Consider the following 25,025-nt stretch of genomic DNA (forward strand, 5'->3'; position numbering starts at 1 on the left):
TCTTTGCGAAGGACCCGCCCCTGCCACCCCACCCAGCCTTCCAGGTCGCTAGGCCGGACGCCCACGGCATCTCGGGAGTTGTGGTCGAGCCGTGGTGCCGCCGAGCGGGCTCGCGGGCCCGCCCAGTGCGCAGGCGCACCGCTGCGCGCTACGCGCTCCCCGCCCGGCCTCGCCGCACCGCGCCGCGCCGCCCACGGACCACACAACGCGGAGCTGGGGCGGGAGAACTTTACTAGGCTCGGCTTCCGGCCTCGGCCGCCCGGGGTCCGGGTTACGGGGCGCCCCCGCCACCCTCCTCGTCGTCTTCCACGTCGAGGCCCGGGATGCCGCGGATCTGGCGCTGCAGCGCCCCGCCCAGCAGGGGCACAGCGCCCTCCTCCTCCTCCTCCTCGGGGGGGGGCGGCGGCGGCGGCGGGGACGCGGCGCCGGGGGCCGGCTCCGGGGGCACCGGGGGCGGCGCCGGCAGGCCCTCCGCCCCCGCCGCGGCCGCGCAGGCGTCGCCGGGAGCCCCCTCGTCCAGGGCGCCGGCCTCGGCCTCGTCCTGCTCCTTCTCCTCCTCCGGGCTGTCGGTGAAGGGGTTCTCGCCCTGCGGGGGGGGGGGCAGCGCTGAGGGGCGGCCCTGGCCGGACCCCGGAGGCTGAGGTCCCAGGACCCCGGCACGAGGCCCGAAGGTCGAAGGTCCGGTCAAACAGAGCTGTGGCTCACGTAGGGACCAGCCCTTCGGCCCAAGCCCGGGTCCGCGCACACGCACAATCACACAGACACACACACACACACACACACACACACACACACGGGTGTCTCGGCCTCACCTTGAGATAGCGCTCGAGCTTCTTGCTGATGAGCTTGTTGTTGAGGATGCTGCGCGCCACCATGAGCGAGGACTTCTTGGACTGCTCCATCATGAGCTGCGGGGGGCGGCGGGGCGGGCGGGCTGGAGAGGCCGGGGCAGCGGGCCAGCCCCCCGCCAGCCCGGCCGCCCTCACCCGCCCCCAGCCCCGCAGCAGAGCCCTGCAGAGCCCGGTCTCAGCCCCCTCCCCTCTGGCACTCTACAAGCATGGACTCCTGACTGGGACGAGCTTTTCTCCGATGCATTGTCCTCCCCACCATTCTCACTAATGTCACTGCTTCAAGACGCCTGTGTCTCTACTCCCGAATCGCAGGAAGCCCATTGACTTACACAGAACTCACCGGCCAGCCCGGCATGGGTGGCTCCTGCCTGTCAGCCTAGCTACTCACGAGACTGAGATCTGAAGGTGGAGCCCTGGCAGACAGACTCTTACCTCCAGTGAACCAACAAAAACCCAGAAGTGGAGCTGTGACCCAAGTGGTAGAGAGCACTGGCCTTGAGTGAAGAGCTCAAGGACAGCACCAGGCCCTTAAGTTCAAGCCCCAGGACCAGCACACACAAAAGGAAGAGGATTTGACAGTCTGCACTCCCCGGCTGAGTCTTGGGGGAGGGGGGGGCCCTCCCTCACTGCGCAGTCTCGGCTGGCCTGGAACTCTGACTGCCCCACTTCAGCTTTTGCGTGCTGGGGTTTTAGAAGTACACCGCCACACCTGGGTTGTCTTGTTTGTAAAGATTTACCCAGCATAGCATAGCATAGCATTTCTTCAGTGTTGGAATCACTTCCCGTTGATGAAAAGGAAGGTGAGGACGAAGCTGTTTTTGCTGGAACCCTGAGCTCCCAAGCAAATGGCTTTCCATGTCTCAAAGGCCGTGCCACTTGCCTCTGCTTTTCCCAGAGAGACATTATTCACACAGTAAAAGTCACAGTGCAGAAAACAGCCAGCATGGCACGCAAGCTGCTGACAAGTGAAGACACAGTCGGAAGACACCCTGATCCTTGGAGAAAGCCCAGCTGGTCTACCCATTATCCTCCTCTTTCTTGGGGCCGAGGTGTACCCAGACAATTGCTTCCAGACTTGCCACACACCAAAAATAAAAACTTTCACAGGTTGGTGCTTTTGAACTCTAACCAAATAGCTTTTCCACTTACTCTGAAATAAAAACAACAACAAAAAAAAACACCAATGCAAAAAAGCAAGTCATGCTTCCTCTATCTGCCCAGACACAATGAGCTCTGCAGGCTGGTAGAGTAACCACACAGCAAGACCAAGGCCGTGAGTTCAAACCCCAAAAAGCAAAGCCAGTGATCTTTCTAGCACCCCGGAGGCGAAGGCAAGAGGATGGCAAGAGTTCCAGGCCAGCTGAGGCCACAGTGAGACCCCATCGCAAAAACAAAGCAGCCAGGGCGCCAATGGCTCCTGCCTACAGTTCTAGCTACTCCAGAGCTGAGACCTAAAGGATCAAGGTTCAAAGCCAGCCCAGGAAGATTGAATCAGCAAAATGCCAGGCTGAAGGCATAGCTCAAGGGGTAGAGTGCCAGCCTAGCAAGGAGAAGGTCCCTGAGTTCAAACTACAGTACTGCAAAACAGATCAGCAACAAAAACAAAATTAAAATCTTTGGAAATGTCCCAAAGAAAACATAGCAAACAGAAAAGTTACTATAAAAGCCAGTAAGAACAGAAATATTTGTATTTGAAACACAATCCTGCCTTCCAGTTCAGTGGGATAAAACTTCCCATGAAGAGTAGGCCCAAGAACACAACCCACCCCCACCCCCAGGCCCCCACGCCCACCCTGGAGCTGAAGCTTCATCCCAGGAGGAAGAGGATGTGCTAATTTCTCATCCAGCTACCAGCTGCTGAAGCTAACCTCTGGGCAAGTACAACTGAGGGATGACAGATCTTTCCTTTTGTCCATACAAAGTCCCCACCACCATTCCTCCCCCCTACCCCCTTCTCCAGGCATAGCATTCTGGGAATAAGAGAGCCCAGACAGCCCACACAAAGGGAGACTATATACAGCCCACACATCTTCCCCTATCTGTCTTCTTTCAGAGAAGAGCATCTCCAGAGCCTGGGTGCAGAGATCCTGTGGGCTTATGACAGTGAGCTAGCACCTAATCCAAAGGGATTGCCTTCATCCCCAAGAAAGACCAGTGACTCAGAACAATGGAGGAGCCAACAGCAGTGGCTCACGCCTATAATCCAAGCTACATAGGAGGCTGAGACCTGAAGGAGCATGATTAAAGCCAGCTGTGGCAGGAGAGTCTATGAGACTCCATCTCCAATTAACCAGCAAAATACTAGACTGGTGGCATGGCTCAAGTGGTAGAGTACCAGAAAGCTGCAGGAGGCCTAGAATTCAAATCGCAATACTGGTGGGTGGGTGGGTGGGCGCACGCACATGTGTGCGCGCGTGCGCACACACGCGCACACGCACGTGCGCGCACACACACACACACACAAAATGGTGGGTATAGAAGGAGCCCAACATTTGTGTGATTCCCATTACACAAAATTACAAATGTAACTTCCATTACAAAAGAAACAGGAGAGAAGTATTTGAAGAAGCTTGGAGTGGTGCTACAAGCCTGCTAATCTTACCTGGCTACTTGGGAGGTGGCGACAGGAGGATCACAGTTCAAGGTAAAGAGTTAGCAAGATGGCTCAGTGGTAGAGCGCTTGCCTTGCATGCACGAGGCCCTGGGTTCATTCCTCAGCAACACATAAGCAGAAAAAGCCAGAAGTGGTGCTGTGGTTCAAATGGTAGAGCACTAGCTAGCCTTGAGCTGAAGAGCTGATGGACAGCACCCAGGCCCAGAGTTCAGGACCCACAATCAACAAAAAATAAAAATAAATAAGCTAGAAGCCCTGTGTTCAAGTTCCAGTTCTTTAAAAAAGAAAAGGTAGCTGGGCGCTGGTGGCTCACGCCTGTCATCCTAGCTACTCAGGAGGCTGAGATCTGAGGACTGAGGCTCAAAGTCAGCCCAGGCAGGAAAGACCATGAGACTCCTATCTCCAATTAACCGCTAGAAAACCAGAAGTGGCGCTGTGGCTCAAGTGGTAGAGCGCTCAGCTTGAGCTGAAGAGCTGAGGGACAGCGCCCAGGTCCAGATTTCAAGCCCCATGACTGACAAAAAAAAAGAAAAGAAAAAAGAAGGTAGTTGAGGGGATGGGGGGGCAGGTAGTTCACACCAATAAATCCTAGCTACTCAGGAAGCTGAGCTCTGAGGATCCTGTTTCAAAGCTAGCCTGTTAAGAAAGTCCATGAAACTCTTACCTCCAATTAAATCACAGAAAAAGCCAGAAGTGGCACTGAAGTTCAAGTGAGAGAGTGCTGCCCTTGAGCAAAAGGAGCTCAGGGACAGTGCCCAGGCCCTGAGTTCAAGTGTCAGGACTGGCAAAAAGGAAAAAAACAAAACAAAACAAAACCAAAGGTGTGGGCATGGTAGTTCACACCTGCAGTCCCAGCCACACAAGAGATTTAGGAAGGATTGTGGACTGAGGCCAACTTGGTGTAAGACCCTATCTGAAAAATAAACCAAAAGCAAAAGGATTGGGGACATGGCCCAAGTAGCATAAACAAGGCTCTGAATTCAATCCCAAGAACCAAGAAAAATGAGAGAAGGAGGGAAGGAGGGAGGGAGTGGGTGGCAGATTGGAGGCTGGGGCTGCAGGTGGGTGACAGCTAAACAGGGTACAGATTTCTTTCTAAGGTCATTCTTCTTAGGACTCAGAGGATGGCTGCAAAACTCTTATCAACTAAAAAACACAAGAGTGTGTCCATCTTGAAATGGGACAATTATAGAGTACTATTATATCTCAGTAAAGCTGTTGCTAATACAGTGACTAGAAGCTTTATTCATTTTTAGACTGATAGTTTTTAAGCTGTAGTTAAAAAAAACCCTCTGTAAACGAACTACTGCAGATGCTTCTGGGTATTTCCATCACGGTAGTTCTAACTGCGTGTGAGCCTCCTTGCTCCTTCCCTCTCTGATCGATTTCTTTGGCTGATGGCCAAGCCACTCTTTGCCCAGACCTGAGCCGGGCTCTCTCCCATCCCCGTCCAGTCCTTCGCTCCCTCTTCACAGTGACCTCCAGGCCAGCACTGGCATCACTCCCACGTTCCTCTTGCTCACTCCATTTTGTTAGCATGAGACGGAGCCTCACTATGTGGCTCAGGCAGGCCTCAAACTCCAGCTCCTCCTGCCTCAACTTCCCAAGTGCTGGGATTTCAGGAATGCTGCACCACGCCTGGCTCTCCTCCACAATGTTAGCAGCGCCAATTCCACTCTGATACCAGAGCCAGACCCCAGCACCAGGCCACATCCACAGTTCCTGGCCCACGCCAGCACGCCTCCCCTCCATTCCCAGCAGTGGCCTACCTCCCTCCGCAGGCGCCGGAGGCCCTAGTGTGACATCGACACCCGCCAGCAGCAGCCGCGCTGCAAGCCCCACAGTGGCAAACCCATCCAGCCACTGGCTTCTAAGCACAGGGCACACTGATCTGATCTTTAAGTCAGTCCAGCTCCCCGTCTCTTTAGCCTGGCAGAGCCCTCTCTCTGAAGTTACCCTGGCTGCACTGGCTCCCACAGGAGGGGAGGGAAGGGGGAGGACCCTGCAGCCACTCACCCTGCGGTTCCGGTTGTGATCCATGGTCTTGAGGTGCTTCTGGATGATCCCGAACTGCATGGGGATGAAGAGATCGCAGGCCGCGCAGTGGGCGGCCTCCACTTTCCTCACAAAGTGCTCCATGGCGATCTCTGGAGGGAGGAGCAAGAGGAGGGGGAGTCAGCCCTCCTCCCAGGCGCCACACACACCCAAGTTTAGGAAAAAGAAACCAATCAGACCAAAGCTGGACACCAGTGGCTCAAAATTATCATCTTAGCTACTCAGGAGGCTGAGAAGATTGAGGATCAAAGCCAGTCTGGGCAGGAAAAATCCATGAGTCTCTTATCTTCAATTAACCACCAAAGAGCCCGAAGTAGAGCTGTGGCTCTACACAAGTGGTAGAACACTAGCCTTGAGTGAAAAAACTAAGGGGCTGAAGGCTGGTGGCTCACACCTGTCATCCTAGCTACTCAGGAGGCTCAGATTTGAGGATAGCACATGGTTTGAAGCCAACCCAGGCAGGAAAGTCCATGAGACCCTTATCTCCAATAAGCCAACAAAAAAACAGAAATGAAGCTATGGCTGAAGGGGTGGAGCACTAACCCTGAGCAAGAAAGTTCAGGGACAGTGCCCAGGCCCTAAGTTCAAGCCCTAGGATCAGGCCCTGTGTTCAAGTCCTGGGATCTGCATAGATTTGCACAGGTGCATTAGACCAGTCCTTCAGCTCACCCTGCCCCTTCTACTCCGACCTGTGGCCGGGAACAGGAGGCGTGCCAGAGCCCTCCGCAGAGCAGCAGAGCAGCAGAGGAGCAGAGCAGGGTGGGCAGCGGCGGCCCTGCCTGACGCCAGCTGGGAACCGCCTCACCTTGGGTCAGGTCCTGGTCCCGATAGATCTGTTGGATCAGACCATCAAGATCCTCCACGGTTTTTCGGAGCTCCTCTGTCTTCTTGGTTTTGTTGGTGACGTACTCCTGCAGGGGACACACAAGGTCACGCACTGCCCTGCGTCCCCAGGGCCCTGGAGCGATGGACCCACCGACCACAGCCACGACTCACCTGCAGGAAGTCAGCCGTCTGCTTGGGCAGCTTGGTGCCCACATACTTAAAGTGCTCCTTGTGGAACTTGCTGTCCAGGTGGCTGGCCATCTCATCCTCGTAGAAGGTCCGGTATTTGCAAAGAGAGCACACGAACTGGATCCTGCCACGGGAGGGAGACGGGAGGCTGTGGCGACACAGGGTCTCAGGGGACGGCGCCGTCGCTTCACCCAACCCAACTGCAGGCCTGAAACACAGGCCTGCTCCTGGACCTCTGGGTGACAGTAGTCCCAGCTGGGACCTGGAGGGTGGGGAGCAGAAAGGGCCGGAGGCTGCGGTTACGGCAATGGAGGGGGGCAGGGGAGGAGCTCTTGCTCTTGCTTCCCACGGGCAGGAGGCCGAAGCCCCAGGCAGCAGCAGCTGCAACAGGCCAAGGAGTCGCTGGAAGGTTGCTGGAGGGTCTCTACTGAGGCCGAGCTTGCGCACTTGGCCCAGCTCAGGGGGGGGCCAGAAGGAAGGAAGGAAGGAAGGAAGGATGGAGGCCCTGGCGTGCAGAGTGAAGAACGCAGTCCCGAGGCAGGGCCCGAATAGGTGCTGCCATCTTCCTTTCTCGGGTCTGTGGGACTCAAAGGCCCAGCCCATCCTCTGCTCGGAACGCTTGGGGGGTGGTGTCGGGAGGGACGGGAGACGAGCAGGCCTGGGCACCTGCCGCCTCATCTTCCTCTTCCAAGAAGAGACCAGTCTGAGCTGGCAGGAAGGCGCCGGCCCGGCCTGCCAGGGGGCAGCCTGGAGTGAGCGGGCGAGGTGCTCTCGTCTGGGCCTGGTGTCCACAGCAGAAGCCCGGGGTCTAGGGCCTGGGCTGGAGCAGGCCGCCATGACAAGGGGCGGAGGAGGCCAGCTGCCACCGCCACCGAGGCCTCGGGACGGGTCCCTACCTCTGCCGGACGTCCTTATCTGGGCCACGGGGTCAGCTTTGTCTGAAGAGCCCAGGGGCCGGGCGCCGGCGAGGCTGAGGAAGGTCCAACAAGAGCAAGAGTCTGAGGCGGAGGAGGAGGAGGAGGAAGAGGAAGAGGAGGCAATCGCCAGTGCGGGAGCCCTGAGGGCAGACAGACCCGACACCAAGGCGCACGGAGGGCTCGCTCGGCCGCAGACGGCCCGGCTGGCAGCGCGCGCGCGGCAGGCCCAAGGCGCCGCAGCCCACAGCTGCTGCTGCCATCTCTCCTGGGCACGGCGGCGGCCTCCCGGCAGCTAAAGTTGGGGTGACACAGGCGCCTTGGACCTTGAGTCTCTGACGAGCTGGCCCCCTCCCTCGGGGGCATCAGGCCCCCCGTGAGTGACCGAGCGCCGTAGCTTCTGGGCAAGGGTGCCGAGCCGTGTCGGGTTTCGGGCCACAGATACCAGCAGTCGCAAGGCGGCCAGAGGGGCAGGGGACGAGGTAGGCCTGGGGAGCAGGGCCTGGTGGGAAGCAGGGTCCATGCAGCCCCCAGCAGGGCTGAGCAGCTAAGAGAGGCTGGCCGAGAGAGGCTGGCCAAGAGAGGCTGGCCGAGAGAGGCCAGAGGGCGGCGCGATGGCAGAGCGATGGCCCTGCTGTGCTGAGCGCAGCCCGGGAGCGACACAGAGCCACAGGGACGGGGCGGCTGGTTACCTTTCCACCATGCGGTCACGCTGCCGCTTCTTCTGCTTGTCCTGGCTCTTCTTGGCAGCCTGTAGCTTGCGCTTGGCCTGGCTGCTCTCGTCCTGGCTGGTCAGGGCTCCTGTGGGAACAGAAGGGCGCCGTCACCAGCGCGGCTCTGCCAGCTCAGGATGGGCCCTGCGGCCTCTGGCTGCTTCACCCGCCGCCGTCCACTCCAAGGGTCCATCTGAGAGCAGCTGTCCACGCAAGGCCGCAGGCCACGAGCAGGGCTGGGTACCCTGCACTGGGCAAGAAGTGGGTTTGGCCTAGGCCCCAGAGATGGGGGGGGTTACACACTGAGCCCTCCGCTCTCCAGGACACCCTCACTCTCTGCAGAGTGGGCTCTGGGGGAGGGGGGCCTGGAAGGCAAAGACGAGGCCACCTTGCTAGGGACACTGGCACGTGTGGCGGGATGCAGGGAGGCCGCACACGTGGCCCTGCCCACCCCCCACCGGGCACCGCGGCAACAGTGGGCTGAGGCTGGATTTACTGTTAGGTACCTGCTGGCGCTCATCACTCAGGTGGGGGGACACGGACTCCCAACAGGGGCTGGAGAGGCGCTAAGGGAGAGGACACGCAAACCAGAGCCGTAAAAACTGCACCAAGGGTCCCAGCTCGGACACCAGCCACTGAGGACTCGGAAGTGGGTGTTACTGAGGGACCAAGGGGCAGGGGGGGAGTGCCTGGGGTCCCCCACGCTTTTGCCTGCAGCCCCCACCTGAAGGTACACAAAGGTGCTGGGCAGGACTGCCACCATCCACACCCTCTGCCTGAGATGTGGGGAGCAGAGCGGGGGGAGGAGCAGGGAAGGAAGAGCCCCTGCCAGCACACACCCCGTCCCACAGGGATGTCCCCAGCAGGCCACACAGCGCTTCAACCCGGCCCTTGGCTGGCTCCCGCCCACCCAGTACTTAGGCCCAGCACCCAGGAAGCCCCACAAGACTCACCCTTCTCTGAATCATCCTTGCCATCTTCTCTCCCGTCCTCTTTTCCCTCCTCGTCCTCTCCTTCCTAACACACAATGTGATAGTCCCACTTTAAAAGGTGGACAGTTGACGATGAGGTCTCTAAAAGACAGCCCAGGCCCGCATGCCTCCCTCCTCCCAGGACCCAGCGTGCAGGGGCTCACGGTCCCGTTTCCCCCAAGGGACGCAGGCCCCTGGTGAGTGGTCTGCCCCCCTCCTGGTACTGCCCCCTCCCCCCACCCCGCCACCCAAGCCAAGGCACCCTGAGCCCCGGGCGAGGGCACTGCCCTCCTGGGCCCCACCGCAGGGAGCAGGGAGGGAGGCCAGGGGCCACTTACTCGAGAGCCTTTCTCCATGGGCTCGGTGCCTTCCGTGCCCTCGGCGGCCTCCCCCTCGGTGCCCTCGTCTGTAAAGGCAGAGGAGCCGGCTCAGGGCGGAGTCCCGGGGGTGGGGGGCGGGGCAGGCGGGGGGGGGACGGGGCAGGCGGGGGGGACGGGGCAGGCGGGGGGGGGGGGGGGACGGGGCAGGCGGGGCCCTCCGCTCTCACCGTTCTCCGAATCGCTGTTGTCGGAGCAGTCCGTCCTGGTGGCCTTGCTGTCCGGCTCCTCAGGACTGCCACCCTGCTTTCTCTTCTTCTTTTTGGTCTGGACCACGAGGAGGACGGGCGGTCAGGAGGGGTGGCCGTGCGCGCGGCCCGCAGGGCCACGGGGGGGGGGGGGGGGCTGTGCCCCGCCCACCGGAGGCCCCGCCCACCGGAGGCCCCGCCCACCGGAGGCCCCGCCCACCGGAGGCCCCGCCCACCCGGAAGCCGGCCTTGGCCGTCGCCCCGCCCACCCGGAAGCAGGCCTCGGCCATCGCCTCACCCACCTAGAAGTCAGCCTTTGCCCAGTGCCCGGCCCTCCCGGAAGTCAGCCCTGGCGCGCCGCCTCACGCACCCGGAAGTCGGCCGTGGTCCAGGTCTTCCAGGTCCGCCTCATCTGCTTCATGCCATTGCCAAAGCCAAAGCCAAAGCGGGCGCCGCCCGGGAAGGCGCCCCCGCCGCGCATGCCCTGGAACATGCCGTACTCGGGGATGATGTTCTGGGAGAAGAGGGAGGGCAGCCGGGAGGCACCTGGCATGCACTGGCCCCGGGCCCCCATGGGGTCTTCCCACATGCGCCCATAGCCCGAGGCCATCGGCCGGCCGCTCCGGGCATCCCGGGCCCAGCCCTGAGCCCTCGGACCGAAGGAGTCGCCGCCACGCATGCGGAACTGGTCGCGGTAGGCGTCATACTGGCCCTCATAGGCCATTTCCATCTCAGGGTCGAGGTCGCCATAGTCATAGCCCGACCGGTAGAGGTCGCGCTCACCCAGGACGGCCCTCGTGTCACAGGCCTCATAGGAGTCATATCTGCAGAGGGAGGGGGGCCGTCAGCCAGAGGCCAGCCAGAGGCCAGCCAGAGGCCAGCCGACCGCTTCTGCCCTCTGCTCCCCTCCCAGACCTGGGGCAGTAAGCCCGGCTCCAGCACCACCCCCGCCCTGCAGTGCCAAGGTGCAGCATCCAGAATCAAGGAGGACCTCTCATAGGAGACCCACTGCCCCAAGCTTGAACACAGCCTTGCACCAGCCAGGGCCTGACCAAGGACCCAGCCTGGCAGGGAGACACTACTCCTGCCAGTTTCTGGGGGAAACAAGGCCATCCCACAGCCAGTCACAGTGCCCAGAGCTGCTCTTCAAGTAGAGACAAGTACCCAGCACAAGGAACACTTAGCCATGGTGGTAGATAAAACCCACAGGAGGCCTGGCACCGGTGGCTCAAGCCTGTAATCCACGGAGGCTGGGATCTGAGGATCACAGTTCAAAGCCAGCCTGGGCAGGAAAGTCCTTCAGACCCTTATCTCCAAATAACTATTAGAAAACCGGAAGTGGTCCTATGGCTCAAGTGGTAGAAAACGTGCCTTGAGCTAAAGAGCTGAGGGACAGCGCCCAGGCCAAGAGTTCAAGCCCTACAACTGACAAAAAAAAAGGAACAATGCTATCCTCATCCCTCATGACTACAGGAACCCCCCAAAAAGCACTGTGAGAACAAAGTTTATAAACCCTATATTCAGCTGCAGTGTAGGCCCACACCTAGGCTCTCAGCTAATCTCAAACAGGACAGCTGCCTGAGCAACAGAGCTAGGCCCTGTCTTAAAAAACTGGACCAGGATCTGGGGGTTCATGTCTACAATCTGAGGATTGAGGTTAGAAGCTAGTGCAGGCTAGTCCATGGGAGTCTCATCTCTAATTAACTACCAAAAAGCCAGAAAAGGAGCTGCGGTTCAAATGGTAGAGCACCAGCCTTGAGGTAAAAAAAAAAAAAAAAAAAAAAAAAGCAAAAAAGACAGTATCCAAGCCCCAAATTTAATACATACACATACAGACACACACAGATACACAGAACCATGATCCTCCCTATTCCTGCCTCCTAAGTAGCTGGGATTAGAGCTGTGAGCCACCCACTCCCATTAATAAGGCCCTTGAATGTGGCTAGCAGATGCCACATCGGTCCCACCCTTTGTGTGGAACAGCCCAACCTGCCAAGGTTGGTTCCACCCCTACACCAGTGCCAATCTGTCCTGCCCTCTCTGGGAAGCGAGGGGTATCTGGACACATTGCTTCTGGGGAGCCATGCTGTGTGTGCTGAGAAGCCAGCCACGGGGCATGGATAACAGGTCTGAGGACCTCAGTGGGAGCATGGGGTGCTGAGAGGCCCAGAAGCAGACACAGTGCTCAGGGCTGAGTGAGCACCACCAGGCCGGATCCACCCTGGCACCAGCCCCCCCCCACCCACCCCACCCCACCCCCGCCGCCCCGAAGTGGCCTCCACTCACTCACCTTTCCCCACCAGAGCCGTACATGCTTCCTTGCATCACGTCAGTCTCCAAGTGCGGCACCACATCTAAGCGCTGGTTAATTCTGGATAAAACGGAATCGGCACTGGCGCCACCCGAGGCACCGGGGTTGGCATTTGTGTCAGAGCTGGGCATTTCCCAGGAGTGGGAAGTGGCCATACCATACCCATAGTTAGTGGCGTTATCCTGGCCATAGCCATAGCCATAGCCATAGTTCTCGTAGCCTGCATGAGGAAAGGCACACGGAGTTACACAGACAAAGAAATACGTGTCTTTTGTCACTAGACAAACTGGGGGACTCGAGCTACCCAAAGAGGAGTAAGCATCTCCCCAACAGGGACACCCAGAGCCCCCAGCCATGCCAGGCAGTGGCAGACAAGAGGAGAGCAGGCATGGGGATACTTGCCTCTGTTTGTCCCAGAGTTCCAAGTTCCATATCCTACAAAAAGTAGAAAGGCAACAGCTCGACCCACAATTTCCTCTCAGTACCACGGGAGATTCACTGAGCTTCCTCTCAGTACCTAATCCATGGCCTACGGCCTCCTGACCTTCCCATAACTAAGATGTCACTCACAGTCGGCAGCAGTGGCTCATGCCTATAATCCCAGCTACACAAGAAGCTGAGCTCTTAGGATCAGTGTTCAAAGGCAGCCACCAACAGGAAAGTCCATGAGAGTCTGATCTCCAATTAACCACAACAAAAGCCAAAAGTGGTTCTGTGACTCAAGTGCTAGAGCGCTAGTGTTGAGCAAAAACAGCTCAAGGACAGTACCTTGACCCATTAAAAAAAAGCAGAAATAGAGCTGTGGCTCAAGTGGTAGAGTGCCAATCTTCAGTGAAAAAGTCAAGCCAGAGCATAATGGTCTGGCACATGCTCACAAAAAAAGATGCCCCCACATGGAATGTCACCACCACACATTCACAGCAGGCCACCGATCCGGTGACCAGCTCTGAGCAGCTGGTATTTAAGGAGTTCCTACATTCCCCCTTTGAAGAGCTTCAGTTACAAGATGACCTGCCCACCCCTGGCTAAACAGTAGTGGAATGAAGAGGAAAATGGCTAACAGTATGTGTTTCAATGATGGAGGCACGCGTGCGTGCACGCACGCACGCACACGCACGCGCGCACGCGCGCACACACACACACACACACACACACACACACACACACACACAGCCTTTATAGAACAACCCTGGCAGAGTCTATGTCCACACTGAAATCATGGCATCAATTCTCTCTCCTGAACCAGGTGAAGCAGAGAAAGGACCATGGGGTCCTCCAAATGTCTGCCTCCACAGAGAAAGCCAACGAGGCTTTGAAGTGCCCGCTATGCTGTGCAGCGCGATGTCATAGAAGGATCTGGAGCAGAAAGTAAACACAGGCTGGCTTTGATCACCACACACTGGAAAAGCTCCTTGCTTCCGCAGAATAAGGCTGCTGAGAACCAACAAGGTGCTGCCCAAGTGGAAAGTGCACCGCAGACATGACACAGGTCCTCCCCAGAGGACCACGTGGGGATAAAGGACCCCTTTCTCCCAGGATTTCTGGTGAGACTCCTGGTTGCTTCCAATGCCACACCATCTCTGCTCTGCAGACACATGCACGATACGCTCGCCTCTGGGCATGGGACCAAAGTCAGTGAGAACCAGAGGAGAAAAGCAGTGCAACACGGGCTTGGAAGCACACACCTGCAATCCCAGCTACTCAGCAGGCTGAGAGCTGAAATCAGGGTTTGAACTCAGCCTGGGCTGAGAATCCCATGAGACTCTTTATCTCCAAAAAGCTGACAATAGAAGTGTGGTTTAGGTGGTAGAACACCAAGTCTCATTACTGACTCACACGCACACACACACACAATCAGAACCCCCCCCCCCACAGGAACAACTATCCAGACCCCAGGCTCACAGCCTCACAGCCTTGTGCACACCAGGAATGGTGCACACTGGGATCCAGAAGAGAGACAGGACTGGACAGGACGGTGAAGGCAGACTCTTCAGGTGCTGCTTGTGGGGCTGGTTCCTCGTCACCCCAGCTTCCACAGCAGGCTGGGCAAGCACGGGAAGGAAGGGTGGGCATGGACCCTCAACAGCACTTGATGAGTCAAGATCAGGCAGGCGGCTCCTGTGCCAGGGGTGCCCCCAGCAGTCAGGACTCCCTGGCTGGCAAGCCCTGAGTCCCTGAGACACTCTCTAGCTGAGAGCACCACCCCCCAGGGAGGAAGGCCTTTCTAGGCTGGCATTTTGGACTCCAAGAAACCTGCCTCTTCTGAAAGGACATCAAGTCACTTCTGTCTCCTAGAGGAAATGAGGTCATGGTTGGCAAGAGGAATTTTAAGAACAGAGTTGTTTAAAGGAAAGGAAAAAGCCAGGCGCTAGAGGTCACGCCTGTAATCCCAGCTACTCAGGAGGCTAAGAACTGAGGATCACAGTTCAAAGATAAAAGAAGCCAGAAATAAAGCTGTGGCTCCAAGGGGGCAGAGTGCTAGCCTTGAGCAAAAAGCTCAGGGACAGCGCCATGGCGCCCAGGCTCTGTGCTCTAGCTCCAGAACGGCATCAAAAAAATAAATAAAAAGAGGGCTGGGAAGGTGGCTTCACGATAGAGCGCTTGCCTTGCATGCATGAGGACCTGGATTCGATTCCTTAGCACCACATAAGCAGAAAAGGCCAGAAGTGGCGCTGTGGTTCAAGTAGTAGAATGCTCACCCTGTGCTGAAGAGCTGAGGGACAGTGCCCAGGCCCAGAATTCAAGCCTCACAACCGACAATAAGTTAATTAATTAATTAATAGAAAGACAATGGCAGATCATCACAATAAGCAATCATTATAGACCAAAAATATAATTTAAGGGTAAAATTTAAGGATAATGGCCTACCTGCTGAGAAAGACATGGGCATTAAACAATTAATAGGCCTTGTGCAGCAGGAAGAAATGCTTAAACCAGCAAAATAAAGCAGGGCACACAATCCTATCCACCTATAAATTAGTCAACAGCATAAAACAGGTAGGCTAACAGATTAAATATTAAAATGGTCAGATCTAGGCTGGCCCATTTTTTTTAATGTATATAAATACTGTTACCTTGTACTGTCAGCCAGAAGGGAAAATGAAACATTAAAACATCCCGATTTTCAAAAAGAAAATGGTCTACATTAATATATATATACATATGGGGCTGGAAAGGTGGCTCAGTAGTAGAGCGCTTGTCTTGCATGCCTGAGGCCCTGGGTTCGATTCCTCGGCACCACATAAGCAAAAAGAAAAAAGCTGGAAGTGGCGCTGTGGCTCAAGTGGTAGAGCGCTAGCCTTGAGCTGAAGAGCTGAGGGACAGCACCCAGGCCCAGAGTTCAGGCCCCATGACCAGACCCAAAAAAAAAAAATGTATATATACAGACAGACAGACAGACAGACACATGCACACACATGCACACACACACACACACACACACACACACACACACACACGTGTACATATGTATCACCAGGTGCCAGTGGCTCACACCTGTAATCCTAACTTCTCAGGAGGCTGAGTTCTGAAGATCATGGTTTGAACCCATCCTGAACAGGAAAACTGAAGATTCTTATCTCTAATCACCAAAAGGCCAGAAGTGGAGCTATGGCTCATGTGCTCAGGACAGCACCCAGCCCCTGAGTTCAAGCCCCAGGACTGGCACTCAAAGAAAAAAGGGCCGAAGGAGCTAGTCTTGAGGGATAGAAAGCATTATCGTGGCTGGTCCGGGGAAGCCCTAGCTATTCAAATGAGCCACCACACCATTTTATGAACATTCATGGTTAGTAAAAGCAAGACAAAATGATAGGAGTACTGCAGGAGATCTAGAAGGCAGATCTCCCTCCCCCGCCAGGGCCCCCACTTACCATAATCACAGGTGGGCTGAGCACTGGTGTCTGAGTATGTTGACTGCAAAGTAGTTTCAGATCCCTGGACAAAGCCTAAACATAGGCACAAGTGGTTAATCTCCCCAAGCAAGCCACCGGAAAATGACTAAGACTCCCTTTGTATGTAACTGGCCAGCAGGCGCTCCCTCAGCTGGCAAACTACCCAGGGTCTTCTAGATCAATCCAACATTTGAATTAGATCTCTACTACATACTTACCAATGGGCAGATGGGCAACATTTACCTTGTTACACCAGAAGAGCTCAATTTGTGTAGGTGTGTGTGTGCGCGTGTGTGTGTGCGCATGTGTGTGCGTGTGCCTGTGTGCGTGCATGCGTGTGCATGCGTGCGTGTGTGTGTGTGTGTGTGTGTGTGTGTGTGTGTGTGTGTGTGTGTGTGTTGGTTTTGTGGATCATACTCCAGGGTTTGAACTCAGGCCCTGGGCACTGTCCCTGAGCTTTTCTGCTCAAGACCGGCACTCTACCACTTGAACCACAGCTTTACCTTCAGCTTTATGCTGGTTAACTGGGGATAAAGAGTTTCACAGACTTTTCTGCCTGAGTTGGCTTGGAACTGTTATCCTCAGATCTCAGCCTCCTGAGTAGCTGAGTTTACCGGCTGAGCCACAGGCACTCAGTTTGATTCCACTTTAATTCCACCTCCACAACACATTTACATTGACAAGGAAGGCTATGATTTAAGTTGTTACACTGGAGTGGCTAAATGATTTTGGAGGGGGATGGAGTAAGTGAATATACAAATCACTGTCAGACCCAGAAAATGGTGGCTCACGCCTGTCATCCTAGATACTCAGGAGGCTGAGATCTGAGGATTGATGTTCAAAGCCAGGCCCAGCAGGGAAGTCTGTGAGATTCTTATTTCCAATAAACCACCAGAAAACTGTAAGTGGAGCTGTGGCGCATAGTGATAGAGCGCTCACCTTGAGCTCAGCCCCAGGACCAGCATCCAGACCCAGTACAAATAAGCCCCACAATAGCTGAAAAACAGCCAGAGAAGTTACTTTCAATTGAAACAAAGATAAAGGTGCATTTTGAAACAATGTTAACACAGATAATACTCTACATCCCCTAGTATCAACCCAAACAGAAACTCTATCACATAGTTTCCCATTAAAAGGAGGGTTGTTCTGTTGTGTTTTGTTGTGTTTTGTTGTGTTTTGTTTTGTTTTGGGGGGTTGCTCTTGTTTTTTGTTCTAGGGATTGAACCCAGGACCTTGCACAAGCAAGGCAAGCATGCCACCACTAAGCTACATTCAGTTATTTCTTAAACGTAATTTTTGGGCTGGGATGTTTATATGGAGATAAGAAGTAGTATACCATATGGCTTCAATCTGAAATGTAAAGTGCTCCTTCAAGCTATGAAAGCTACGTGTGCAAGGTATACGTAAAACATTTGGATTTCACCAGGCACCGGTGGCTCATGCCTGTCATCCTAGCTGCTCAGCAGGCTGAGAACTGAGGATCTCTGTTCAAAGCTAGCCCAGAGCCGGGCACTGGTGGCTCATGCCTGTAATCCTAGCTACTCAGGAGGCTGAGATTTGAGGATCACAGTTCAAAGCCAGCCCGGGCAGGAAAGACTGTGAGACTCCTATCTCCAATAACCACCAGAAAACCGGAAGTGGCACTGTAGCTCAAGTGGTACAGCGCTCGCCTTGAGCTGAAGAGCTGAGGGACAGCGCCCAGGCCCAGAGTTCAAGCCCCACGACCGACAAAAAAAAAAAAAAAAGCTAGCCCAGGCAGAAAAGTCCCAGTGAGACTCATGTCTCCAATTAACCACTCAAAACCCTAAGTGGTGCTGTGGCTCAAGTGGTAGAGTCTAGCCTTGAGCAAAAAGAGGCTCAGGGACAGCGCCCAGGTCCTGAGTGCAAGCCCCGCAACCAACAAAAAAGAAACGAATTTGGATTTCATGCGTAAAGATGGGTCTCACTCCCAGGGCCATCTCATTAGTTATACATAAATACTGAAGAAAAAAACTAACTTGGAAATCTGAGTCCTAAGCAATGGGATGAGGGATCACAACCTGCAGATATCTAAGATGCTGTCTCTCTTCTGTCAACCTGCTTTTCCACTTAGATAAACCTCTTTCAAGTATGGAAAATTTGGACCTCTAAGAGTGCTTATAGGCTGTGTACCAACCAGTGGCTCACATCTGTAATCGTAGCTACTAAGGAGGCTGAGATAGGAGGATCCCATTTGGAAAGCCAGCCCTGGCAGGAAAGTCTGTGAGACTCTTATCTCCAATTAATCACCAAGAAAAGCCAGAAGTGGAGCTGTGGCTCAAGTGGTAGAGTACTAACCTAGAACACAAAAACTCAAGGACAACACATAGGCCCTGAGTACAAGACTCAGGACCAGCTCAAAAACTAAAATGAAATAAAAAAAGAAAGTCTGCTTAAAATAGACTAACACCAAAGTCTAAGATCTAATGTAGGGGTGTGGAGAGAGGGGTGTGGGGTATGGCTTAGAGCTTGAACTCAATTACTTGCTGTCTTTGAGCTTATTGTGCTCGAGGATGGTGCTCTACCACTTGACTGCAGCTCCATTTCTGGCTTTTGGCTGGTTAATTGGAGATGAGTCTTGTGGACTTTTCTGCCCAGGCTGGCTTCAAACCATGATCCTCACATCCCAGTCTCCTGAGTAGCTAGGATGACAGGTGTGAACCATCCACACCCAGTAGAAGCCCAAGATTTTATTGTTGGTGGTGGTGGTGGTCATGGGGTTTGAACTCTGGCCTGGGCGCTGTCCCTTAGCTCTTCAGCTCAAGGCTAGCGCTCTACCTCTTGAGCCACAGCACCACTTCTGGCTTTTTCTGTTTATGTGATGCTGAGGAATTGAACCCAGGGCCTCATGCATGCAAGGCAAGCACTCCACCACTAAGCCACCTTCCCGGCCCAACCCTGAGATTTTAAAATACTTTTTAAAATGATTTTGCCTTTGGCACTGAATTCCGACAGAGAGGCAAAATCTGCCACTTTCCACTAGTAGTACCTTGACCTGAAAATTAAGCTTACCCTGAAAATTAAAGCCCAGACCCTCCAATAGGTTCTTTACAACAAAAACAATTAGCACCCGTTCGGGTGGGCATTCTCATATTTGCTGGCCAGCTAACTTCATCTCATAAGATACAGCAAAAGCCAGCACCATAGGCCTGCCTGCAATCCTCGCCATTCAGGAGGCGGTACAGCAGCTTCACAGGGAGCCTCCCATACCTGGGGGGAGGGGGAAGAGGAGAGAACACCAGCAAATCTACTGAAGCTCAGAATCCAATGGCTCTCTCTATTCCGTCCCTCCTGTATTAATATCCAGTTCCACAACAACTCCTGGGCCAGGTCTTTCTTCTCCCCTTTGCGGCTATTTTGAATAAATTCTTATCTGATTCATAAAGTGTCTTATGCTTGGTTCTATTTTCCAGCCTGATCTGCTCTAGGTGAAAAAAACAAACCCTGGTTGGTTCAATAAAGGGTCAAGACCATGGACCCGATTCTGCAGTGCAGCCCCTCCCCTCGAGAGAGCCTCCGTCCATTTGGGTTTTTTGTGGGGGTTTTTGTGCCAGTACTGGGACTTGAACTCAGGATCGAGGCACTTGTTGCTTAGCTCTTTCTCCCAAGACTGGTGTTCCACTTCTGGCTTTTTGGTGATTAACTGGCAATATGAGTCTCATGGACTTTCCTGCCTGGGCTGGCTTTGAACTGCGATCCTCAGATCTCAGCCTCCTGAGTAGCTGGGATGACAGGCGTGAACTGCCAGTCCCAGGCTTTTATCATTGTTTTTGCTCAAAAATGCAAAAACAGCAAAACACGCCTGTCATCCCAGCTCCTCAGGAGGCTGAGATCTGAGGATCGCGGTTCAAAGCCAGCCCGGGCAGGAAAGTCCGGGAGACTCTTATCTCCAATAAACGACCAGAAAACCTGGAAGTGGTGCTGTGGCTCAAGTGGTAGAGTGCTCACCTTGAGCTGAAGAGCTTAAGGAAAGCACCCAGGCCCAGAGTTCAAGCCTCATGACCGACCCACACACACCAAAAAAAAAAAAAAAAAAAAGCAAAACCATCTCTAGTTTTCTTCTTTCTTTCCTTTTTCTTTGAAGGAACAATAGGATCATTGGAAGTGGATCAGGTGGCCTCCAACCCTGACCATCTGAGCCAGGACAAAGGTGCTGGTCAGCCTGAGATGGCTGGGATGACACTTCTCCTCTGAGTACTACAGCAACCAGGTAGCCACTGAGCTGGGGGGGGGGGGGGGGAGGGTGGCATGCGATGTTTGGCATTAGTCTGGGGGAAACCAGCCATGTTGCCACCCCACAGGGAGCCTCCTGTGGTAAAGAACCAGAGCCAGCATCAAATCTGCCAGGCACAGATGTTTGAGTCACCCCAGGGTGGGGCTGCTAGCACCGGGCCAGCTTTCTACTGACATCCTAAATGCAACCCGAGCCAGAGACGCGCGGCGACAGCACTGTGCATTCCCTACACGGACACGGACACTGGGCGAGAGCAAAACGGCTTCCATAAATAGACTGGCAACATTTCAGAACCTTTGTTTGAAGGCCAGATTCTAGATTTTTATCTGCTGTTTTCCTTTTACCCCTTGAGGCTAGAGATAGTCTCTTTTCCCAAGTATAAAGCAACTGGGTTCAAAAGCTAAACCAATTAACAATGAGATATATTATCTTTATCATCATTTATGTGAAAGAATAATAGCAATGTTCACCTCAAAACTTATCCTTAAAACAATGTTACCTGAAAGATTATTTTAAATGCCGTAGAACTTAGCAGTCTTGTGTGTCGTTTCTCGCCCTCCCCCCCTTGCAGTGCTGTGATTTGAACCCAGGTTCTCACAAGAAACAAGCAAATACTCCCTACAATAAACCCTCAGCTCAGGTCTGCTTCATTTTTTGTTTTAGATTTAACAGAGGGGTGATCATTCCATAAGTCAGGTAGTGAATACATTTCTCTTGGGGCAATGTCACCCCTCCCCTTGCTTGCTCCCAGTTTTTCCCTCCCATCCCCACCCACAAATTGTATACTTCATTTTCAACATGGTGTCTACTGTGTACCATGAGTGCATTTGTTTGTTCTTTTGTGTATGTGGGGGGGGGGGGGGGGGTCGCAGGTCTTTTACTCTGGGCCTGGGCGCTGTCCCTCAGCTCTTCAGCTCAAGGCGAGCTCTCTATCACTTGAGCCACAGCGCCACTTCCCATTTTCTGGGGATTCAAAGGAGATCAGAGTCTCACAGACTTTCCTGCCTGGGCTGGCTTTGAACTGTGATCCTCAAAGCTCAGCTTCCTGAGTAGCTCAGATTACAAGTGTGAGCCACAGGCCCCTGGCTGTTTTTGATTTTTAAGACAGGTTCTTGCTATTTAATCCAAGCTGGCCTCAAATAGGATTTCCCCTGGCCTCTTTCACCTAAGTGATGGGATTATAAGAGTACACTCCATTCCTGGCTTCGTGGTTGGAAAGAACCATATTATAAAGCTATTGTGGTTTTCAGTTTATTAACATCAAGGAAAAACTAATCATTACACCTCATTAGCTTGACCCAGCAAATCCAGAATTACAGCTCACAAGATCTGGAGCTGAAATACAAGCTTGGCCATTAGCAATACCTCTAATTCAATTTCCTCATCTATAAAAATAAATATTCCATTATTAAGATACCCCACAGAGGGCTGGGAAGGTGGCTCAGTGGTAGAGTGCTTGCCTTGCATGCATGAGGCCCTGGGTTCGATTCCTCAGCACCACATAAGCAGAAAAAAAAAGCTGGAAGTGGCGCTAGGGAAGGTGGCTCAGTGGGAGAGCACTTGCCTCACATGCATGAGGCCCTGGGTTCAATTCCTCAGCACCACATAAACGGAAGTGGTGCTGTGACTCAAGTGGTAGAGCGCTAACCTTGAGCTGAAGAGCTCAGGGACAGCGTCCAGGGCCAGAGTTCAGGCCCCATGACCAACAACAACAACAACAAAATATCCCAGAGTGGGGCACTCGTGGCTCATGCCTGTAATCTTAGCTAATCAAGAGGCTTAGATCTGAGGATCATGTTCAAAGCCAGCCCAGGCAAGAATGTCCACGACTCCTAGCTCCAATTAACTTCCAAAAAGCCAGAAGTAGAACTGAGCTCAAATAGTAGAGCACCAGCTTTGAGCAAAGGAAGCTCAATGACAGTGCCCAAGCCCCAAGTTCAAGCCCCAGGACCGGCACAGAAAAAAAAGAAGAAGCCAGGCACCAGTAGCTCACGCCTGTCATCCCAGCTACTCAGGAGGCTGAGATCTGAGGCTGTGGTTCAAAACAGTGGGCAGGAAAGTTCATGAGACTCTTACCTCCCATGAACATGGCACTGTGGCTCAAGTGGTAGAGTGCTTGAGCTGAAGAGCTGAAGGACAGCACCCAGGCCCTGAGTTGAAGCCCCACAACCGACCCAAAAAAAAAAAAAAAGATATCCACAGCATCCAGCCATTCTCCTTGGGTTCACTCAGCAGTATTGTCTCTAAATACTATGAAATTGCTGGGCTCTAGATGCCTAAGCCTATCATCCTAGCTACTCAGGAAGCGCATAATTGAGGATAGCAGTCAGAAGCCAACCAGCCTGGGCAGAAAACTGAGATTCTTAACTCTACAAATAACCACCAAAAAGCCAGAAGTGAAGCTGTGGCTCAAGTGATAAGAGTGCTAGCCTTGAGTGAAAAGGTAGGAACAGCATCTAGGCCCAGACATCAAGACCCAGTACCAAAATAAGTTCACAAATACTTCAGTTCCTGGTGAAGACTTGGAATTACATCTTAATTTCAGAAGACATTAACAGTGGTCCTACCAATTTTCATCTAGAACCCAGGCACGCTACAGCAGGACTCAACACAGATGTCCAAGCTCAGCACTGAAGCTTGGGGCCAGTGAGTTCTTTAGTGGGGCTTGGTGGGCCCAGAAGGATGCTAAGCAGCATCCCAGGCCTGTATCCACTAGACCCCTACCCCCACTCCCAGAAGAGACACTAAAGCGCGACTCCTGCCACTATTATATATTCTGAGGAGGGAGCTGAGAAGCAGGCCAAATTGCCCTGGATTGAGAACCACCAGGATAAGGAAAAGCTGCTAGAAAAACTGGAGTTCTTGACCAGGGGGGCTGGAGCAGGGAAGATTGGCACATAAAGGGACCAATGGAGGAGCCCAGAGCTTGAGCTCTGAAGTCTTATTTTGGGGGGGAGGGGGGGAGGCAATACTGGGACTTGAACCTTGAACTCAAGGCTTGGGTACTGTCCCTGAATTTTTTTTTTTTTAACTCAAGGCTGGTGCTCTTCCAATTTAGCAATACCTCATCTTCCAGCTTTTTTTTTTTTTTTTCTGGGTGGTTAACTAGAAATAAGTGTCCCACAGACTTCCCTTCCCTGGGCTGGCTTCAAACTACAATCCTCAAATCTCAGCCTCCCTGAGTAGCTAGGATTACAGGCGTGAGCCACCAGTGTGGGGCTCCATTGTCAGTCTTGAACATTCTGAAATAGAATGCAGGTTACCCGGCAACAGCATCTATGCAAGCTTGAATACATACCTCCAGCCAAGGGGGGAGGCCCAGTGGGCTGAGCTGGTGGAGGAGCTTCATTGGTTACAGCCAAAGCAAATCCAATCGGCCTTGGCAATTCACCCAGGGATGATTCACAATCACACTAGCGTACCTTCCCCCTCCCCTCTCTCCTCACCCACCTTCCTCCCTCTCTCTCAGCCCAGATCCCTCAACAGTCAATTCGTGCCTCTGGGTTTTTGGTTTTGGTTTTTTTTCTCCTCCAAAAGCTGCTGCAGAGCGGGCTATCTTTATTCTCTCCGGATCCTATTTGGATCTCTTGCTTTAAACCTCACCACTTCCCAGAGGCCTCCACGACTTCTCTCTTATGGATCAACCCCCACAGAACACTGATCCCCCCCCCCCGCCCCAGGCCCTCAGAATACAGCCCGCACTGGTCTGCTCGCCCCGGTCTGCCCAGCCCCTGACACGGATGAGTGTGGAAATCCAAGTCCTTCCTCGCCCAGCCTCGCTCGAGCTGGGTCCTCAGGAGGCCGCAGGATCCCACCCGGAGGTCAGAGCCTTCCCCTCATCGCCGCTCCCTGCTCTGAGGTCAGGGGACGCAGTGCGAGGCGGACACCCCACGAGCCACGTCTGTTGACGTGAGGCGGGGACCCCCCCCCACTTCCCCAGGTGCCCAAACCCGGGGCCCCGCGGGCGACGGGAGCCCGGGCCCTCCCGCCAGCCCCCAGGCGCCAGCGCGGCGGGCCGAGGGCGCCGCGGCCTACGGGGCGCGACCCCCGGGCCACCAGCCCGCGGCGCCATTTTGTCACCGCAGCCGACAGTGACCCGGACGCCCAGGGACGGGTGGACAAGCCCCGGCCAGGCCCCGCCCGCACCCGCCCTGCCCTCCCCAGCCAGCCACACTCAGAGCGCGACCCCTGCCCGGCCCGGCCCACCTGTGTAGCTCATGGCGGCGGCGGCAGCGGCGGGGACGGCGGGACACTACACCGAGAACGACAGCGGAGGCTCCGGCATCTGACGCCTCGACAGCCGCAACAATCCCTGGGCTCCCCCGCCCCTACACACATTCCAGCCCCGCCTCCCGACCGCATTGGCCCGTGACAGTCACGGACTTCACAACTATTGGGTTACGTCGTTGTCTATCGAGCCCGCCTCGTCATGCAAGTGGCTATGTGTGCTGCCAATCTCGTGAGGTTCCCGCCCTGTCCTCCCCGCCTTCCGTTATGCTACACCCGCGCTGATTGGGCGAGAAAAGTCAGCGGAGAGATAAAGGGGGTGGGGCTAGGCGCTACGGGGAGGCCCGAGGCCCAATCCCCAAACCCGGTGAGCCTGCAGGACTAACAGTGCCTTGGGGACCCGCCAGAGGGAGCCGAAACAGGTCACCCCGAGTTCTGCGACCCGGCCAACCCGGTCCAGGTTTCTGCACTTTGCCTCCAGCTGCAAAACGAGCAAATGCAGGAACGAGGAAGTCGAGACTGCTGGGCTCACTTGCAAACACTGCATGAACTAATGTACGCAGCCAGTCAGTTGGGGAGGGGGGAACCAGGGTTTGAACTCAGGGCCTCAGGCCTTCGCTTGGTGGCTTGCTTTGAGCCACCTCAAGC

General features: G+C 54.6%; 1 protein-coding gene across 2 annotated transcripts; it reads right to left on the reverse strand.

Moving 5' to 3' along the window:
* Positions 1 to 211: 211 nt before the first annotated feature.
* Positions 212 to 24,486, reverse strand: LOC138817714 (A-kinase anchor protein 8-like). 2 transcript variants are annotated; one of them, XM_070008309.1, is made up of 15 exons: positions 24,357 to 24,486; positions 15,878 to 15,952; positions 12,411 to 12,443; positions 12,171 to 12,228; positions 11,988 to 12,068; positions 10,068 to 10,521; positions 9,680 to 9,776; positions 9,471 to 9,538; positions 9,115 to 9,178; positions 8,141 to 8,249; positions 6,517 to 6,658; positions 6,326 to 6,431; positions 5,482 to 5,612; positions 813 to 908; positions 212 to 586 (listed from the first exon to the last, which is right to left on the reverse strand). In XM_070008309.1, the coding sequence occupies exons 1-15, from the start codon at positions 24,367 to 24,369 to the stop codon at positions 272 to 274; spliced, it is 1,842 nt and encodes a 613-aa protein (XP_069864410.1). In that variant the 5' UTR covers positions 24,370 to 24,486; the 3' UTR covers positions 212 to 271. The 2 variants fall into 2 exon arrangements, with proteins under 2 accessions (XP_069864410.1, XP_069864409.1); XM_070008308.1 differs by having other exon boundaries at positions 11,988 to 12,228.
* Positions 24,487 to 25,025: the final 539 nt, after the last annotated feature.

Source organism: Dipodomys merriami, unplaced genomic scaffold (assembly GCF_024711535.1).
Source record: "Dipodomys merriami isolate MVZ:Mamm:240054 unplaced genomic scaffold, mDipMer1.0.p SCAF_70, whole genome shotgun sequence".
Taxonomy (NCBI): Eukaryota; Metazoa; Chordata; class Mammalia; order Rodentia; family Heteromyidae; genus Dipodomys; species Dipodomys merriami.

Bases quoted from the DNA above. Each gene is read 5' to 3' on its own strand.
- LOC138817714 (XM_070008308.1), bottom strand. The intron at 6,659-8,140 runs GTAACCAGCCGC...CTCCCGTGGCAG, and splicing joins CGTGACCGCATGGTGGAAAG to GATCCAGTTCGTGTGCTCTC. The intron at 909-5,481 runs GTGAGTGGCTGC...CGCCCCCCGCAG, and splicing joins ATCACAACCGGAACCGCAGG to CTCATGATGGAGCAGTCCAA.